Source organism: Astatotilapia calliptera, chromosome 7, assembly GCF_964374335.1.
Source record: "Astatotilapia calliptera chromosome 7, fAstCal68.1, whole genome shotgun sequence".
Lineage (NCBI taxonomy): Eukaryota > Metazoa > Chordata > Actinopteri > Cichliformes > Cichlidae > Astatotilapia > Astatotilapia calliptera.
In genome coordinates, this window is record NC_137428.1 from 54,464,163 (window position 1) to 54,484,873 (window position 20,711).

The 20,711-nt window shown below is 44.1% G+C and overlaps 2 protein-coding genes across 3 annotated transcripts in view; both read right to left on the bottom strand.

The window, feature by feature from the left end:
* The window catches only part of syt18b (synaptotagmin XVIIIb), a 367,435-nt gene that overhangs the window by 277,905 nt on the left and 68,819 nt on the right, over window positions 1-20,711 (bottom strand). The gene's annotated exons all lie outside the window — the stretch shown is intronic.
* Window positions 12,090-16,374, bottom strand: lmo2 (LIM domain only 2 (rhombotin-like 1)). Its single transcript, XM_026175708.2, has 3 exons — window positions 15,461-16,374; window positions 14,522-14,737; window positions 12,090-13,514 (listed from the first exon to the last, which is right to left on the bottom strand). The coding sequence occupies exons 1-3, from the start codon at window positions 15,499-15,501 to the stop codon at window positions 13,289-13,291; spliced, it is 483 nt and encodes a 160-aa protein (XP_026031493.1). The 5' UTR covers window positions 15,502-16,374; the 3' UTR covers window positions 12,090-13,288.

Genomic DNA, 20,711 nt, shown 5'->3' on the forward strand with positions numbered 1-20,711 from the left:
GAAGCTACCTAAGACATGAGAAAAACTAAGGAAACTAAAAAACAATTAGCTTATGAATTAAGGAGTTATGTAGTCTAGTTATAGCCTGAATAGTTCAATTTGTTATGCTGCCTGATTACAGCATTCTTTTAGTGATAAAAATTTTAGTGCAGGGCTTTTATATTGTTGCTTTATTGCATTTGATTGAGTAAATGGATTTGAATGATTCTGCTCTGTACTTCTTCAGCCTTCCTCTTGACATGAGGCCTCCAGGCTAAAGTGGTAAACATCATCATAATCAGACTCCATCATGTCACACGTCTGTACATATGGCTGGCTGAAAGGACAATAAGAGGGGGAAGATTAAAAGACTCAAAAAGACATGGTGGGGTAACAACACATGGGAAGGTAGATGAGAATAGGTGAAAGAGGTTGTGTGTAATAAAAAGAAAGAAAATATAAAGTGGGAGAAAAGTCAATGTGGATGGAACTCAGTCATGGAGTTTTTCTGGGGCCCCAGATATTCTCTACCTAATAAATCCTCGGCACATATTTAATCTGTTCAGAAGGACATGCCCGGAGAGAGTTAAAGGATGCACGCTTATTACTCACCTATCTCTGTCTAAGTTTGCTCCCATACCAAATCCCTACAACCCAACCCCCCCAAACCCTAACTCCCACAGCCTGTCCTGCAGCCAGACTGCAGGCGCTACGGGCTATCAGAGAATCGGAGCAGGAATGTGACTCCTGACAGACACATCTCTCAGGACCTCAGACTAAATATGTTCCCAATTAGCTCCATCTGATAAAGTGTGAGTGCAAGTGAAACCCAAGGCGGGCATGATCAATAGCACTTTGCTCATTTTTTTTTTTTTAGATGGCTTTGACATTGACAGGCCGCACTGTGATTAATCGCTGTGGTGCTGAAGATAATTGTCCAACCACATCTTCCTTTAGAGGTGTTGCTGAACTTTCATTCATGTCTACAGAGCTTTGAGTGTAGGTCGTCACTTCCAATTCACTTCTAATCGTGGTCCTGAACTGGCATCCATATGAAAACCAGCTTTCCCTTAATCTTCCTGTCGTGCGCCACCCAAGACACAGAGCATCTACCTGGAGAAGAACTGCCATCTAATGTTCATGCTGCACACTGCACCAGAGTGAGCGCTATTAGTGGTTGTTGTTTCTGTGGGGCCAGCTGTTTGATAGAAACAAGCTGCAAGCTGCTGTGGTTTAATTCTCAAAAAGTTTCCTTGGTTTCCATGCGCTCACAGCTGGATGTTTTTAGGTTTCCCCATATGGGACTGCTGTGACACGGGCACTGGAGATGAAACAGGCCTCCCTCGGCACACAAACACGCCACTACACTCCCGGCCTTGTGTACAGCTGGTAGGGATGACACAAGAGGCACAGGGCTTTATTGAGTCCTGCTGAGACTGCAGTGCAAGTCAATGCAGTGCTCTGGTAACGCTCAGCCTGCAGGGCAGCAGTGGAGAGTCAGTGGATGGAACACAGGCCGCTTGGCCAATGTAGAGAGTTTCTGTAGGCCAGTGTGTTGTGTGTGTGGATGTTGTGAGATGGGCTATAACCATCCATCAGCTCCATCCCTTTTAAAGAGTACAACACCTTCATTTAACCCTAATGTTCTGTTTGGTGTTTAATGGTTCAAAATACAAATCAAACATTGTTTAATTACCCTGAAATACAAGTTTCTGTTTCGTAGGCTTGGGATTATGAGGGAGTTAGGAGATGAAGAAAGGGAGCCACGTTTCCTTTTTTTCAGAGAATTAAGTCATTTTCACACTTACACTTCAAACCTGATTTTTTTCTAACACTTCACATAGCCTGCTTAAACATTAGCTGATCTTTTACATACAAGCTCCGTGGTATAAAGTTCGTCTGATTGGCCCAGTGTGTGCATAGCACAGCTAATACTCGAGTGCATCCATTGCTAGCGAGTAGGCATCATGTGCACTGTCTCCTGCCCGCTCTATCGGAACAACTGCCTCAGCTAAAACACACAGAGTATTTCAAGTAGTTTGAACTGTGGAAAATATCCCTATACTAAAGTTTCCCTCAAATTGTCAGAAGTTTCTGTGCAGTTGAGAAGGTTAGGCTTCTCTCCAATCTGTTCATCAAATCTAAAACCACGGGAAAGCACAAACACAGGCCAGGCTCTATGTATTAACTGGTTACGTGTCATTTGTTAAAATCATACAGAAGCCAGAGAGTTAAAAGGACAATTTATTGCTCTGCAGGTGTTATGATATATTATTTCTTGGCCCAACAAACAGCAGAGGCTCAAAGAAATTACTGACCCGTGTGCCGTTATGCTAAGCTAAATGCTAAGGCTAGTTTGTAGTAACCTGCCACCTGTTTGTGGTAAGGTTTTATACTTCCAAAGCGTTTGTGGTCAGATGGCGAGACAGGAATAAATGAATGAAACAACCCCATTGTTTTTATTATTCTTAAAAATGATGATGGTAGATGGTATTCTCTGCTGTGTGCTACTTATATCAAGCCGGGTATTCAGTATGGAATTGATTTATTGGTGAGACCACCGCATAGATTTTTAGGTTTTCTTTGTTATTCTTTTCTCTTTTTTTTTTACTATGGCACCATTCCTGAAGCATTGCCTAATGCCACACTGATGATTCTGGAGACCCCCAAACGAGTGTAACAGTGTTTATATGGTATTATTCCACTTGCCACAAATATCAGTGCAATGGGGAAACAGCGCCCCCCCCTCTCAGTGTGGCTGGTTAGGTGAGGCTGGCTGCAGTAATCGCTGCCAGTCTGCCGTAGCCATACGAGAGGTGAGTTGTATTGTTCCGCACACGATATAGCCAAGTAGTACAGACACATAAAACATGTTTGATTAGCTGATGAGCACCGAGTGTAGTAAGTGCTTAGTGGACACATGTCCAACACCAGTTTTATGTACTTTTCATTTGTTTATTAATGTGTGAAACTGTATGCTAAAGCGGAATGCTAATGGATGCTCTGCCGTAGTGTGCTGTGCGGAGTGGTGTGTGGCGAGCCATTTGCACTGATACAACACCGTTGTTTCCATTCAGGTACATCACTTGTTGTTGCTGTTATTTTATTGTATACTAAAAATTGTAATATGGCTGCAGTAATCGCGGCCAGTCTGCCGTAGCCATACGAGAGTGTGCTGTGCGGAGTGGTGTGTGGCGAGCCATTTGCACTGATACAACACCGTTGTTTCCATTCAGGAAATAAAGTGGCAACGATCGATCAGAGACTCCTTGTCTTTTTAAAAACACAACACAACGCAGAGTCGAGGAGTCTGTTTGGGCCGAACTGTTGCAGCGGGATGAAGCAGAAACCGGTTACACTGGTGCCGTGACCCCAGCTCCTGCAATCCTGCGACCGCAACGGGGGCCGTCTACTTCCTGGAAGGTGGAAAAGTCGCGGGAGACTGGCTTTTCTTAGTCCCGCCATTTTCTGCGTTCTTTAGAGACATCGGGGCGGGGCTCTCTGTGTTTCTTTTTTTTTGGAGAGTTAAATAGAAAAAAAAGGGAGGGACACATTGAGCCATGGCAGATTTTCCCAGTTTTGGCAGGGGAAGGGGGGCAGTTGGTTTTACCCCTCTGCATTCATTTGGCAGAGGCAGATCAAGGTTGCTGACAGCCCCAGTTTCCTCCACACCTAAGCCTGTCCTTGCTGAGTTAAATGAAAACCCTATTGATGGGAACTGTGATAATCTACAAAATGCTGGATCAGAAACCAGTCCCACAAAAGAGGACCTTTATGCAGAGATTGCAACGCAAATTGGGTTTTCTATTGGGGAAAGCATTGCCTCTTGTCTTGAATCTCGGTTGGGCTCTGGAGTGGGAAACAGTGTTGTTGGGTCTGCCAATAATGTGTTATCTGAACCCTCACTATTGAATGTGATTGTAAAGTCTGATGTTAAAGAACCTGTGTGTTTTAGAGGGGATGGCTGTGATTCATGCAGTGTTCAGGAATGGGAGGAAATGATGATGACTTTTTTTAAGAGAAGAGGGGTACCAGTTGCTGAACAAGCTGATGATGTGCTGAGTAAACTGCTGGGGAGGGCACGAGAAATAGTCAAGGTGGGCATACGTAGTAATCCATCTGTGTGTCTTGAGAGGGGCCCAGAGCCCATTTTTGAGATCTTAAAGCAGCACTTCAGTGACACTGCCTGTTCAAGCATGCCTTTAGCTGATTTTTATGCAACACTACCCAACTCAGGTGAAACACCGTTTGATTACTGGCTCAGGTTGAACAGAGCCATGGAGGTGACTGAAGACTGTCTGAAGAGACAAAATAAGTCCTTTGCATATCTGACAAAAGAGCTGACTGCTATGTTTATCCGCTACTGTCCAGACTCAGAACTGTCTCTTATTTTCAAGTGCAAGCCCCTGCAGCAGTGGACGGTTGCTGATGTGCACGAGAAATTGCTGGAGCATGGCAAGGACCGGAAGTGCACCCCTCAGTTTAGTGCAGTCAGTGCCTTGAGTTTTCAGCAACAGGAGGTGAGTCCTAATGTGCAGCAGGCGACAGGCAACAGTAAGTGTATTACACCATCACCAACCTCTCCCTCAGCATCACTTCCTGGCCTTCATGCAAAACCACCTACTGATCGTCTTGATCATGTGATAGCCCTGTTGGAGAAAGTCCTGGAGGGACAGCCTCGACAAGCAAAGCTGCCTGCTAAGGATGATGTAAGGGTCCCCCGTAACCAAACACACAAAATTGTGCCTTGCGTGATTTGTGGTGACACTGAACACTCTACGTATCACCACTGTAGAGCCCATCAGCTATGTTTCATCTGCCATGCTGGCGACCACACACGGGCTCAATGCCCCAGGGCCGTGTCTGTCAGAGTGAGGGGGCCTGACTCAGCCACCCAGCAGCTGGGAAACTAGATGGCCTACATGTGGAGGGGGCAAGTGTTAGGCCTGAAATCGCCCCCAAAGAGGATGATTTTGATGATTTAGAATCTGTATTACACACTGTTTGTGAGGAGCGCCAGCTTGGCCGGAGACCCGTTCTTCAGAACACACACAGACTAAAACAGCATGATGAGCTGTTCTATGAAAATGTGACCCTGGGTGGCAAAGTGTCTGTTAAAGCCATGCTTGACAGTGGCTCTATGGCCTGCACCCTCAGCACCAATATGATGCCCCAACTATTACATCATGCAGTGCTGCAGACCCCCACCTTGCAACCCACGGATGTCGTCCTGATTGGCTGTGGTGGTTCGAGGACTGTTCCATCAGGTGTGTGTGACATTACGGTGGAGATATATGGCTGTAAAGTTGTTGTGCCAATGTTGGTGATTGCAGGGCAGAGTGAGGACCTCATTTTGGGCAGCAACCTAATGAGGTATCTGAGTAATCGCCTGAGGGAAGAGGGACATTTAGGAGAGGAATGCAGCAAGACCCTGAGTGTGGGGGAACAGATTAATAAAAATCTGCTGAGTTCAATGTCAGGAGTGGTGGCCCCAGGGCATGTTGGTGATAAGATCGGAACTGTCAAGCTAAAGAGAGCTGTAACATTAGAGCCCTTGACAGAACACCTTGTTTGGGGCAGGCTGGAGCTAATGGATAACGGGGCAGTGGGCAGTGCTGTCGTTGTAGAGCCCACCGGGTCAAGGTCTGGACCGAGGTCAGTTATGGTTGGGAGAACTGTAGCGCATCTAAACAGTGATGGGTGGCTCCCTGTGAAAGTGCTGAACCCATTTGACAAGCCGATAACACTGAAACGGAACATGAAGTTGGCTGACGTGTCCCCCTGTGCAGCAGTGGAGAACTTCAGCCCCACTGGCTCCTACTTGCAACAGAACATGCAACAGTCTACTGGCTCAGCTTGGTGCCATGATGAGCAGAGTCTAGTCACTGATGTTTCCACTCTGCCAGATGATTCACCCTCACAGGAGGTGACAAGTGGTTGTAGCCCCTTACATGCAGTGCTGCAAAATCTGGGGCTGTCTGATATCGACATTGATTCATGTGCAGTTTCGCCGGCTGGCAAAGAAAAACTGGTTGGCCTTATAGCCCAGTTTGAGTCTATCTTCTCGAGAGACAAGCTGGATTGTGGCAAGGCTAACGGCTGCCTACATCGAATTCGAGTTGTGGACGACAAGCCATTCCGGTTGCCATGCCGACGTGTGCCACCGACTCATTATGAAAAACTAAGACAGGCTCTGAATGACATGGAGGAACGGGAAATAATTCGGAAGTCTTGCAGTGAGTTTGCATCACCCCTGGTGTTAGTTTGGAAGAAGTCCGGTGAGTTGAGAATCTGTAACGACTTTCGCTGGCTTAATGCTAGAACTGTCAAAGATGCTCACCCACTCCCACATCCGGCTGACGCACTGGCTGCTTTGGGAGGGAACGGATTGTTCTCCACAATGGACTTGACTTCGGGTTATTATAATGTGGAGGTGCATGAAGAGGACCGCAAGTACACGGCATTTACGTCTCCATTTGGGTTGTACGAATATAATCGTATGCCACAAGGACTGTGCAATAGTCCGGCCACCTTCATGAGGATGATGCTAGGCATTTTTGGGGATCAGAACTTCCTCAGTGTGCTGTGTTATCTTGACGATGTTCTGGTTTTTGCCCCGACAGAAGAATTGGCACTGGAGCGTTTGCATATGGTGTTCCAGAGACTCCAGGTTCACAACCTTAAGTTGGCTCCAAAGAAGTGCCATTTCCTGAGACAGTCTGTGAAATTCCTGGGGCACATTGTAAATGCTGATGGGATACAGTCAGACCCTGACAAAATAGCATCCATTACATCCCTTGCAGAGGCAGACCTTATGGAAGCGGGTTTGAGTGTCCCATCCCAACAGAAGGTCCGCTCATTTTTGGGGATGGTAATGTTCTACCAACAATTTATTGAGAACTGCTCATCCATCGCAAAACCTCTGTTTCGGCTGACATCTGGGGATAAAGGCCCTCGTGGTTCACGGCGAAAGCACCGGCTGGTGCGTAAAAAGCTGTGTGAGGAGGACTGGACGGATGAATGCAGGGCAGCTTTCAATGAGCTGAAGCAGGCCTTGTTGGATCGAGTGCTCCTGGCCCATCCTAATTTTGAGGAGCCCTTTTTGCTCTCTGTTGATGCCTCCAGCAGTGGCCTTGGTGCCGTGTTGTCGCAAGTTCCTTCTGGAGCTTCTACATCAAGACCGATCGCCTTTGCCAGTAAGACACTCAATCATGCACAGTCCAAGTACCCAGCGCATAGGCTGGAGTTCTTTGCATTGAAGTGGGCGGTGTGCGACAAGTTCCATCACTGGTTGAGGGGTCATCAGTTTACCGTATGGACGGATAATAACCCTCTCACCTACATACTTTCTAAGCCAAGACTGGATGCATGTGAACAGAGGTGGATCGCAAAGCTAGCGCCTTTTCAGTTTGACATAAAGTACATTCCTGGTCCTAAAAATGTGGTGGCTGACGCGCTGAGCAGGGAGCCCTTCGTGCACCCCAGGGCCTCCCACCGGTTGATAAGGGTTCCATATAATGAACTTCTGGCAGAGGCAGAGGCAGTTGCCACTGGTGGGGTTCAGGAGGCCTTCAGATGGACTGTTCACTCAGCTGATAAGGCCTCAAGCAATGACCAGCCTGTTGTTTCGCAGTGCACGGCTGTTGCACAGACAGGAATGCTGACATCTTCTGAGGTGGGAGCTGTCTTCCAGGCCCATAGTGAACATGAGTCCAGGGTGTGGCCACATGCTCTCCTTCTGCCCCAATGCTCTCAGACTGTACTTACGCCAAACCAGTCTGACTCTGAACCCTTCTCGCATGATGACCTAGTGGGACACCAGCGGCGTGATGATGTGCTGTGCAGAGTGATCTCCTATGTGGAAAGGGGACGGAGACCCTCGAGGAGGGAGCGGGCAAGTGAACCGGTTGATACGAAGAGATTTCTAAGGGCTTGGGACAAGTTAACTGTGAGGGATGGTGTGCTGTATCGAGTCTCCAAGAATCCCGTCTCAAAGACAAAGACTCATCTGTATGTTGTTCCGCCAACCTTGCGGCTCGCTGTACTGAAAGGCGTCCATGATGAAGCCGGTCACCAGGGACAACAAAGAACACTTTATCTGGCCAGGCATAGATTCTACTGGCCTGGTATGGCCAAGCATGTGTCAGAGTATGTACGGTGCTGCAGAAGGTGTGTTGTTAGCAAGTCGCCTGAGCCAGAGGCGAGAGCACCTTTGGAGAATATCAGAACATCAGAGCCCCTTGAACTGGTCTGCATAGATTTTTGGTCTGCGGAGGATTCAGCGAACAAATCCGTGGATGTGCTTGTGGTCACAGACCACTTTACTAAGATGGCTCAGGCCTTCCTATGCCCCAATCAGTCTGCCAAGGCGGTGGCACACCAACTCTGGCATAACTACTTCTGCATCTACGGCTTTCCGAAACGCCTTCACTCGGATCAAGGAGCTAATTTTGAGAGTGTGCTCATTGCCGAGCTATTGAATGTGGCAGGTGTCCAGAAGTCTCACACGACCCCATACCATCCGATGGGAAACGGCTCCTGCGAGAGGATGAACCGTACCTTGGGCAACATGATTCGTGCATTACCCCCAAGAGCCAAGCAAAGGTGGCCTGAGGCACTGAAAGCTCTCACATTCGCCTATAACTGCACAGTCCATGAGACAACTGGCTATGCGCCATTTCTGCTGATGTTTGGCAGAGTGCCAAGACTGCCGATCGATGTGATCTTTGGCTCTGTTATTGAGCACCAAGACATCATGAACTATGATCGATATGTCCAGACATTGAGGAGGGACCTCAAAGAAGCCATGGATTTGGCGCAGGAGGTGGCACGCAAAAATTTGAAGCGTCACACGGACCTCTACAACCGGAAAGTGCGGGGAGCCCCAGTAGAGATTGGTGATCGCGTCCTTTTGGCCAACAAAAAGGGACGTGGCAAAAGAAAACTTGCTGATCGCTGGGAGAGTGTTGTCTATACAGTTTTTGACAAAAATGAAGAGAGTCACACCTTTAAGCTGATGGATGATTCCACAGGGCAAGTGAAAGTTGTGCATCGCAACCTGATAATGCCAGTGAACTTCCTCCCTCTCAGTGGTGCTTCAGTTCAGGATGATGGAGATGAGCTTTCTGAGTCTGGCTCGCTGATGATTGGATGCGACGGAGAAGCTGTCTGCAACTCATCAGTGGGCACGGCTGAATACAGGACGAGAGCTTGGGTGTCTGACTTACCGTCTGCAGTGTCCAGCGGCTCGCTGATGACAGGGGTTACTCAACCAGAAGGCAGCATGGTGGATCAAGAGCTTGCCTGTACCAGTGTTCCCCCTGTTGACACTGAGGAGCAGGTGGATGCCACCTCTGGTGTTCAACATTCTGACCTGCTTATGTCTGTGGCCCCAGTTGCAGCCTCCTCTGTTTTGGAGTTGGCAGCCATTACTGACGGTGACCAGGACAATGAAGCTGCTACTGAGGGTCATGTCTTAACCACAGTTGTTCTGCCCAACGCAGACCCGATTGATGTTAGCAGGGTGGTGGGGACCCGTGCTAGATCGAGAGTGGGACGGTTACTTAAGCCTGTTTCCAGGTTGATTGAAATGATGCATCAGAGACCTGTTAAAGTGTAAATATTGTTGATAACTGTGAGTTGATTCTATTGTTGTGGAAGTGGGACTTTGATCTTTAGAATTGAAACTGATCATTTGTCGTTGATTTTTCTGTGTCAGAGTGGCGTACAGTTGTGATGTGATGAAATATGTAACTGGCATATTTTGTTTTGTTTTTTTGGAAGGGGTCTGGCCAACTTCTTTTTCTACTTCCTTTGGGGATAGTCCTCTGACTGAATTTTCTTTGTGACTGTACGACCTGGTATTACTGAACAGATTTATCACATGTTGATAGCTATGGATTAGCTATTGGATTTTTTTTTATCTTGTTCTTTTTTTTGAGGATTATTGGGTTTTTGTCCTCTGTTTGTGTTATGGTGACTGTGGTGTACCTGGTTTTTTTGAGTTTTTTTTTTTTTTTTTTGTGGTGTTTGTTTATTTGAGTGTGCAAGTGGAATTCAGCAGGGGGGAATGTAACAGTGTTTATATGGTATTATTCCACTTGCCACAAATATCAGTGCAATGGGGAAACAGCGCCCCCCCCTCTCAGTGTGGCTGGTTAGGTGAGGCTGGCTGCAGTAATCGCTGCCAGTCTGCCGTAGCCATACGAGAGGTGAGTTGTATTGTTCCGCACACGATATAGCCAAGTAGTACAGACACATAAAACATGTTTGATTAGCTGATGAGCACCGAGTGTAGTAAGTGCTTAGTGGACACATGTCCAACACCAGTTTTATGTACTTTTCATTTGTTTATTAATGTGTGAAACTGTATGCTAAAGCGGAATGCTAATGGATGCTCTGCCGTAGTGTGCTGTGCGGAGTGGTGTGTGGCGAGCCATTTGCACTGATACAACACCGTTGTTTCCATTCAGGTACATCACTTGTTGTTGCTGTTATTTTATTGTATACTAAAAATTGTAATATGGCTGCAGTAATCGCGGCCAGTCTGCCGTAGCCATACGAGAGTGTGCTGTGCGGAGTGGTGTGTGGCGAGCCATTTGCACTGATACAACACCGTTGTTTCCATTCAGGAAATAAAGTGGCAACGATCGATCAGAGACTCCTTGTCTTTTTAAAAACACAACACAACGCAGAGTCGAGGAGTCTGTTTGGGCCGAACTGTTGCAGCGGGATGAAGCAGAAACCGGTTACACGAGCACAGGGCCTATATCTCTCTGGGTGCCCATCTAGTGTATTCCCATCTCTATTGTGGTAAAACTCGTTAGTTTTCCCCACAAGTGTCTCCTTCAGCAAGAATGTAATCCCCGTCTGGGGTGGGTTTGGTCTGTTTCTTCATTCCTTCCTTCTCTATGAGGAAACTATCAGACCCAGCTAATCATCCTGGAGCTTCTGTGCTCTGACATGGGTTTTTCACCCAGTTCTCTCCTTTTTAGTCTCTCCTATGTCTCCTTTGTTGCAGACTGTTTCCCAATCACATCTTTCAACCACTTCTTAATGCCAGCTTAAGCGGTCTCCCTCACCAGCTAATATCGTGTGGTCAGGCGCCTTTATTCCAGAGCGGTTCATGGATTCAATTACTGGCGGGTGCCAGTAAAGATAACTGGGGATGGCAGGACGTTGTTGGATGGCACTGGAGGAGCATGCTTTGTGGCCAGTTCAGAGTGAGTTGTCAGCTGGCAGTCATGAGGAGAGAGAAAAAACACTGTGTCCCAGCTTTGAAGACAGACAGTGAGAGTAAGGAAAGGATTGAGCATTACAGCCCCAGACATCATGACTTCATTAGAAGATTCTTCTGTTTCTGTCTCTTGGATTCATCGATCATGTCAGACGAGTTTGATCTTATTGGGGAGCTCTCCTTCTCCTTGGCAAAAAACAAACAAACCCCTAAAACAAACTGAAATGTCATTATTTTAAGCTTGAATTTATAAATCATTTAGTGACCTCTTGTGGCTAAAAACTGGGTTGAAGAATTGGTATCTATTTACTTAGTTGCCAAATCCTTCTATTTACACCTTCTAATAAGCTTGATAAAACAAGCTTTTAATCAGATTTATTGCAGCTTCGCTCTGCTTTCAGCTTCTGAGATGTTGTGTACAAAATATTGATCATAATAAGAAATACATTAACTTAACATCTATTACTCAAGGTGATTATAGTTTAATGTTTGCGTTTTATTTTTAAGCAGTTATAGTCATGACTCACTTAACCTATCAGGATGCAAACGACACAGATGAAGCTGGTTTTCATGTTGTCTGTTGGTCAAAGTGGTACTAAGTGGTACTTCAAATCTCTGCTTCTTGTGTTTACATTCTAGATAACTTCCTAGCATGTTTGTTTTACTGTTGCTGTGACCAATGTGCAGTATATATTCCAACTCTGATTTGCCATTCCTGTTCGGAGCATAAAGAGATTATCTTGACCATAATTAACGCATTATTTGCTGTTATTCTGGTAAATAACGTGTTACAAATTGTATCTGCATCACGATCTCACAAGCTGTTTGACTTTTTCTTTGTGACTGCCAGGAAGACACCCAAAGATTATCAGTATTGCTCTGAATTGTCATTTATTAAATAAATTCAAGGTTAATATACAAAAAGTCTTGAATGGATGTCCAGAGAATAGGTAAAATTACAAAAGACGCATGCAAAACCTCTGAAAAGTCAGTAAAACAAGAATTGCATGGGTTCCTTGACCACTAGAGGGCGCCACCGGTTCACCCCGGTAATACATAATCATTCTGATCAGACCCTCTTTTTTTTTTTTTTTTTTTTTTTTTTAAATAAGTGGATGTTGTTTTTCATTTATAATTTGAAAATCAGGTAATGCTTTAATTACAGGTCTGTAATTTCCTAATAAATTCTCACAAATTTTCTTGTAAACTTTCAGAAACGATCATAGATGTACAGACACAGCATTCACCTGGCACATATCCACTTCATTCATTCCACCTAATTTCTAGTGAATCAGCCAGTGCAGCAGGCCGTTCGAGCATTTTAAATTTGTCCACAGGCAAACAATGACTTTAAGAGATTGTTTCACAAACTGTGAAGTGGACCTTGGTTGTATGTGGAAAAATATCAACTTAAGTTGAATGAATGAAGTGGAGCGCTATAATGATGACTTGAATTTGATTTAAATTCAGCTTCAATGCTTGTTTCGTTAATTTTTCATAAAAATACGAAGAAATATATGTTGGTGGAAGTGATAAGGTGGTTGATCTCTTCTCAGCTTCTTACTGGAGGCATGCAAAATAAAGCCTGACAACCACTGCTTTAACATATTACAGTTACAATTAATAAGCATTCAGTTAATGTATGTTTAGATTTAGAGAGAGACGCATTCTTTTAACAAAGTTCAAAAATAATTAGCGCTGGGAAAGTATTAAGAAATTACAAATCCATAAAAGACAAACTGCTGATCTGCTCAGTGTAAAGACTGCAAGAAACTGGACAATTTTTTTTTTTTTATCTTGTTTTTGTTCCAGTGTACAACAAATGACCAATATTGCATTTTTAAACATTGTCAGTATTGGAGCATTTATTTTTTGCCTTCAATAAAAAAAGCTCTCGGTTATTGCTGGTGCAGTCTTCATTAGTCCCCATCAGGGAGACGTGCAGAGCCCCTCGTTTGCTTTTTTTTAATGATTCCATATTGATTTCAAATGCATTATAAAGCCTGCATTTTAAATATAAAATGTCTATCAGTAGTCCATTCCCTTTGAATCAAGGGGGAAGAAGACATCCTCCTAAACCATATTATTGTTGTTGAGCTTGGTCCACTCAAAGATGTCCTGCTCGCACACAATGTCTGAGTTGATGAGAAGGTAACGATCACCCACGCAGAAGTGCTTCTGGCAGGCAGCGCACTTGAAGCACTCCAGATGGTAAACCTTGTCCCGCACACGCATCGTCATCTCAAACGCTCGGATCCTCTTTTCACAGGAGGCGCAGAGACCGTCCTGGCCAAAAAGCCTGAGTGGATGAGAGGACATAAACATGTTACTGGGAGGAAGATGGAAAACATTTACTCGCTCTTAATGATGTGAAGCTGTAAGAGAGACTGACAGTATCTCCATTAAGGTACTCTGGATCTTTCCCCTGAGCCTGAGGGATTGAGCTGTTAGAAACCACCAGTGCTTCACAGACTTTTTCTATCCTGCTCAACTTCAGAAGCTGAAAATGTCACACAAACACCCACGATTTTTAGCAATTATTAGCAATAATAAATGGATCAGAGCTGAATTTCTGGGAAATGGTGCGGAAGTATCGAAGCATTGCATTACCTGCTTCTTGTTTGTTTATTTTACAGATAGGTTGTACTGATCTGCTTTACTTTCGGTCCATATTTTTCACCATAAAGTGGAAATGCATCGTCATCAAAGCAACACATACCTTTATAGTGGTGATACAGAGCATTCACAAGCCAGGTCCAATCATACAGGTTCTGCCACTGATTGATACTACATATTTGAGAGCACATTACGTATTAGGAGTACACCAGTGGGTCTGCCTGATTTTGTATCTCCTCCTGATCTTATCTTAGGTAAATGTGTTTACCTGATATGGCTGTGCACCACACAGCTACATATCATATCAAATTTTATCAGTTCTTTAACAGAGACCTGCCTTCTTCTCCTGAATCTATTTCAACTTGTCCGCACTTTCGTCAATAAAAAAGTTACAGCAGGAAAGAGGTTAGAAATTTCTATACTTGCCCAAAGTGTTTCTCCATGAGCCTTTAAGGTGTGATAAAAGATATACATACTAGTGCATCTCAAAAAGTGCATCTTTTTCTTAACTAAAAGGGCGAACATCAATATATTCTACTACATGTAGACTTCAATATCCTCAGTCTACTTTGGTTTAATGTTGATGCTTATGGCTTTAAGCTCCATGCTAGGACATTTTAACATGTTGACCAGACCTCATTTAGACGACCTAATTGATTAATTCATAATATCACTACCAACTGAACCAACCTGAGGTAATCTCTCCGACACAGTTTCCTTCCCAGCTTGTAGTAGAGCCGACGACCCACCTCCCCCAACCGACAGCCACACAGATCGCAGCTCAGGCAGTCCTCGTGCCAGTACTGCTCGATGGCCTTCAGGAAGAATCTGTCACCAATGCTCTGCTGACATCCACCGCATGTCAGCAGAGATGGAGGCATCTGGAGGACCTCATCCACCGGTTCCCTGGGGGAAAAAAAAAAAAAGCAATAAGGATTTAGGGCTGCATCAAATTTTTGTTTCCTTCATCAGTTAATCTGCAAAGGTTTCCCTCAGTTGTGTGATTGGTTAGTTAGTCAATGTAACATGCAGATCTCTCAAACGTTCTGCTAACTGATGAATCAAATACTGGAAAAGAACTGTTCTAGCTCTGACACATACTTGTTGGTAACCTGTTGATATTTTGCTATTATTATGCAAATAAACCAAACATTTCCTGATCCAAAGGCACAGTTAGTGTTCTGCATCAATATTCACACTGTGTTGTATCTAATAAGTGCTACACAACCACATGTATATCTGAGCTGGAGCTGTGTGCACAGATGTGTTTTATTCCCATCCACCTGAGGGAGCCATTGGATATTAAACCGCTAACTAATAAAAAGTATTTCACACTCAACATTTTTAGTTTTTTTTAAATATCGATTTACGCTAGGAGTGCCTTAGCGCTCCACTTTTTCCTCGCAGGACCTTCATTTTGTTATTATTCACATTAAAATTAACACATCACTCTGTTCTTAAACTTTGCCATTTTTAATCTAACAGCAGGATACTTCAGACCTTATGCTACCAGCTCTCTGGAGCTGTCTCACCGGAGAGTTGTGGCTGTCCCGTGAGTGCTGATGCGTCACGGATACTTTTACATGAATCAGAAATGACATTATTTAAACATCATTCATTGCTACTTACTCGCTGGCCTCCAGCGTCTTCCTCTCTATAGTGGATGTCATTCTTCAAAGATGATGTCCAGCCTGGTCCACCAGATTAGATTTTGAAGTCACCGGCCAGCAAGCTCAGTGGGGACCCGCGAAGCGAAGCTGCGTGCGGGCGCTGCACCTGCTCCCCCTCCGAGGCACCACCAGCACCACCAGCAGCCCGCGTCAGGCTTTCAAACGTGTTCAATCGAAGGCAGCTGAGTCCAGACGAAATGGCCGCAAGACGCGAAGTGTTCGCTTTAAGCGGCTAAGCCGTGATGGAGGACACTGTCATCATTTCCTGAGGCAGTGACCCGCGGAGAGACTTCGCGTCTTTTCTTCCAAGTGTGACTCCTCACCCCGCAGGGACTTTGCTGCCTATCCGCTCTTTTATTAAAATGCACACGCCGTCTGATGCGATCAGAAGGTCACTTGCGTGGCTCTCCGTGTCCGTGCGTGCCTTTTCACAGGCGCGCGACTCCACATGAAGCAGCGGGCACCGTTATTGTGCAGTAGCAGCAGCATCGTGTTTTAAATACACCCCCCTCCCACACCCCCTTCCCCTCCTCACACCCCCTCTCTCTCGCTTGTCAGGCTGTGCTTTCGTTTTCCTCTTCCTGCTCACGACTGTTTGACAATGGGGGGAAATCGGTCTTAAAGCGACAGCTTAACACGGCCTTGCTCTGTCAGGCATGGGGTGGGTCGTGACTGAGGCTAATGATTATTATGTTTTGCTTCGCCAGAGTGCAGATAAGACGAAAGATAAAGAGTGGCACGCTCTAATTCTTTGGGGAGGAGTATTTGTGTTTTCTCTCATAATTATGCCCCAGGTGTTGCCAGTTCTAAAAGGTTTTGACGGTCACTTTCTGTCAGGGTTCAGACGATGATGGTTATCACTGCGTTAAGTAATGTGAACTTGAATTCAGTGGATTTATTATATTATACTTAGAAGCAAATTCCAAGGACTTCATTTTACTTCCTGAATTGTGATTTTACATTTTAGAGGTCCTACATAAACACACAGCTGTAAACATGGTTGCCAGGGCCTTTTCAGACAATCAGGGAAGTCCCTTACTTTTTATTTTTTATTTATTATTTTTGTTGCATAACTTCTCTGTAATGTAATCTTAGATCACTGATTATGCACGAGAGTATTTTCAGACACTTTGAGCAATAACTTTGCATCACATATCTTCTAAACTAATAATTTTAAGGTTAATTGGCGTGGCTGTAGTTTAGGAGGTACAGCAGGTCACCTACTAATTGGTTTGAGCCCTGGCTGCTCCGGTTTGCGTGCCAGATTATCCTTGGGCAAGATCCTGAACCCGAAGTTGCTTTTGAAAAGTGTGGAAAAAGCACAAAAAAGTGCTTGTATGAAGTACTATATAAGTAGCAGTCCATCCACCAGTTAACTCACTAGTAATTACTTTAATGTTAATATTTCCATCTGACGTTTTAACGATTATGTTGAGGGTAAAACCCTCATATGTGTACTTGCTGATTCTTCACACAAAGCTCAGAGAAATCGTGAAGCTGGAGGAAGATGTGATTAAGCTATGCTTAGAAATAATCCAAAAGAAAGAGCTTGTGAAAGCTGCCTCTTTGGGGAATGAATGCATTGATATTTCTACATAGTTGGTGTCCTCATGGCTTTTCCTTTTCAAACCAGAGCTGCTGTGGGCCCTTCTCTTATCTCCTGCCAGTGCCTCAGGGCTGCCTGTAAGAGGGAGGGACACCGACAGCAGTCTGACTGGACAGGGAAGATAAAGCACCTAAACTCCAGCACCCAGAATCAGCTCCGCAGCCAAATGTAACAGAAAAAGATCACAGGCGAACTCTAAGATGAAGGCTGAAAGCATCCTTGGGCCACACAGTTTTAGAGCTGAGTAGACTCACTGGATTGATACCAAGCTGAGAAAGCCCAGGAGCAAGGTGAGCATGGCTGTTGTGTGCCAGCTACGCAGAAAACAGAGCAGTTTGACAGAGATAAAACTCAAACTACAAATCCTTCAGATGAGAAACACGTTCAGATTTTGTACAACACAATAACACAATGAAGGGACCATTTTGAGTATAGTGACTTTAATCTTCACTAAATAAAAATGTCATGCAGTTAAACCCTCTTGCTTATATGCAGTGCAGGAAATCATTATTTTATCCCCTGTAGAGTTTGTAAGTTTGCTCACTTACAAAGAAATGAACAGTCTCTAATGTTTGTGGTAGTTTCATTTTGATAGAGAGACAGAATATAGAACAAAAATCCACATGTGCCATGTGGCACATAAGCTACAATCAGTCAATCAATTACAGATACTCCTGATCTCAACTTATTATGTATACAAAGCACAACTATCCACTGAATCATTTTTTTCCATTCCAAGACCAAAAATCTGGCAAAGGATATCAGGGCCAAAAATTTAGACCTGCATTAGGCTGAAATGAGCCACAAGACCATCAGCAAGAAGCTTGGTGAGTAGATAACAACTGTTGATGTGATTATTCGGAAATGGAAGAAATATAAAATGAGCATCGATCTGGAGCTCCATGCAAGATCTTGCCTCAAGGGGTAAGGATGATCATGATAAAGGTTGTGGATCAGCCAAAAACTACATGTGAGGAGCTTGTTAATGATCTGAAGCAAGTCGGGACCACAGTCAGAACACCATTGTCAACACACTACACTATAATGGATTGAAAACTTTCACCCGCAAGAGAAGTCTTGGGAGAAAGAGCTGTGGTCAAATGAAACCAAAATCAAGCTCTTTGGCATCAAGTCCGCCAGCCATGTTTGTAGGAAGAGAAGTGAGCATGACCCAAAGAACACCATCGTTACAGTCAGGCATGGAGGTGGAAACATTATGCATTGGGTTTATTTTTATGCTAAGGGTACAAGACAACTTCACTGTATTGAGGAGCAAATGTATGGGAGCATGTACTATAAAATCTTGGACAAGAACTTCCTTTCTTCAGCCAGAACGCTGAAGATATGCCGTGGATGGGTCTTCCAGCATGACAATGACCCAAAGATATCGCCAAGGTAACGAAGGAGTGGCTAAAGAAGAAGCATGTTAACATCTTCGAGTGCTCTAGCTAGTCTCCAGGCCTCAATCCTGTAAGACTTCTGTGGAAAGACCTGAAGTTTAACGTTTCTAAGCAGCAGCAAAGAAACCTAAAGTATTTAGAGAGTTTATGTAAAGACTAGTGGGCCAAAAATCCTCTTGAGATGTGTGCAAACCTGACTAACTACAAGAAATATCTTAGTGATGTTTGCAACAAGAATTTCTCCACCAAGTATTAAGTCATGTTTTTCTTTCTTTCTGGATGTTTGGTCGATATTCTGTCTCTCTCCATTAAAATAAAGCTACCATAAAAATTAGATACTGATCATATCTTTGGAAGTGAGCAAACATACAAATTCAGCAGGGGATCAAGTAAGTATCCCTGCTGAATCCATATGAACAACAACAGCACAATGCAATTTTCCTTTGGCATTGTAATGAAATGATTTGCACATATGGTTTAATTAATATTTCTTTGGTACTTTGAAAAGTTCCCATCCATATAGTTTAATATTAAAATTTAAAGTTCATTCTTTCTTGTCATAAACAGTCTTTACATGCGGGTCAGCCAAGAAACTATTCTTGAGCTTTCAATGATGTAAAATAATCAAATAATGAATTAAACAGCTAAAGTTTTATTGACTGAGTGCCAATTTACGGTGCCAAAGATCAACAGTTTCAGTCAGTGCTTGCATTGTGTCATTTAGGAGGGGAGGTTTGTAATAGTCTTTTTAGTTTTTGGTATTTTAACTTTCTCCTCTCTGAGACAATTAAACAAAGGAGGTTTTGAAGCTCACAATCAATACTACCCATGGATACATGTGTAGTGATAATATTTGAATCCTTCCAGAATGCCACGTGGCATTAACACAAAGCACATGAACAAATTCATGACAGATGAGAAACACAAGAGAGAAGACAAAATCAGTACTGGCATGACACAAGTCATCCACTACTTCCTGTGGAGCTGACTGAGAGAGCCCAGAGGATGTTCAAACTGGCATGCAGAGACGAAGCTTTCCTGAAGGGTTGGTGCACATTGCATTCACTTCCTACTCCTCTACATGCACGATGGCACCCTTCTCATGGTTTCCCAGATAGACTGCTAGACTCCAGATGGCTCGGGGTGATAGGAGAAAGTATTCTCATACACAACTCGAGGCTGTTGTGACTGGGTGGTAAAACCCATATCTCTGTTTTAACGCTTCTTAAACGCCACCAGAAAGGAGGTGCACATTACTGTAGATCTGACATCCATGTGTCACCCTACCTCTGTAATAAAACTGAAAGGCGGGGGATTTTCACACTTCATGCTTTGAACTTTATAGCATTTAAAATAAGGGCAATAGTGACCTTTTATGCGAAATGTGGTTTGCTATTTTCAGCTTTTATTCCTCTCTGGGGTACAAGTTGGGGAGCAAACAGTTAAGAGTGTAGACAACCTTTAGGGAAGTGCATGTCCAACTTCCTGTTTTGCCTGTTTTGTACTGAGAGCATTATGGAGTTGAAAGCAGTGTGGAATGTCGGGGGGAAAAAAACATTGCTGCTAAGCAAACAGTAAAATCATACAGAAGCTAGTCATTCAGCAAAGAATGGGAATTTATTTCCCAAGAAACAAAATATTGAAAGTGCTTGCAGGAAAATTTCCTGAAGTAAAAGACTATGGACATGGTGTTGACTCTACGATTGTGCAAACTCTGGAACAGTATCAGTAAAAACGACTACTTCCTGTCCAATCTAAAGTGAAATGATATCTAGCTCTGGTTTAGCACACCCCTCCTAAACAGCAAAAGGTCTAGAAATGTTTTATTGTTTACTGGCACCACAAAGCACTGAGTTGTGCCTTTAACCTAAAAAGTTTTGTTGTAAAGGTCAGAGGTCAGATGAGGACCCACCCTAGAATTCTACTAGAAAAGCTGGACAGTCGTTGTTCGATTGAAATATAGCAGGCTGCGGAAATGAGTCACTGAAAGGGAGCTTCATTTACCCTTGGGATCCTCCCATAATCACTATTATCCTAAAAGAAAACACTTTTAGTGGAACATTGCAATCAAAAAGCTGTGCAGACATGTTAACTGCTTCCTGTATTTGGCAAAACAACAGAAAGCTGGCTACACATTCTTTTCAATAGTCTCCTGGTAAGCTTGACTGGCAAGCTGGTATGTAACTTACATGGAAATTGTGTAA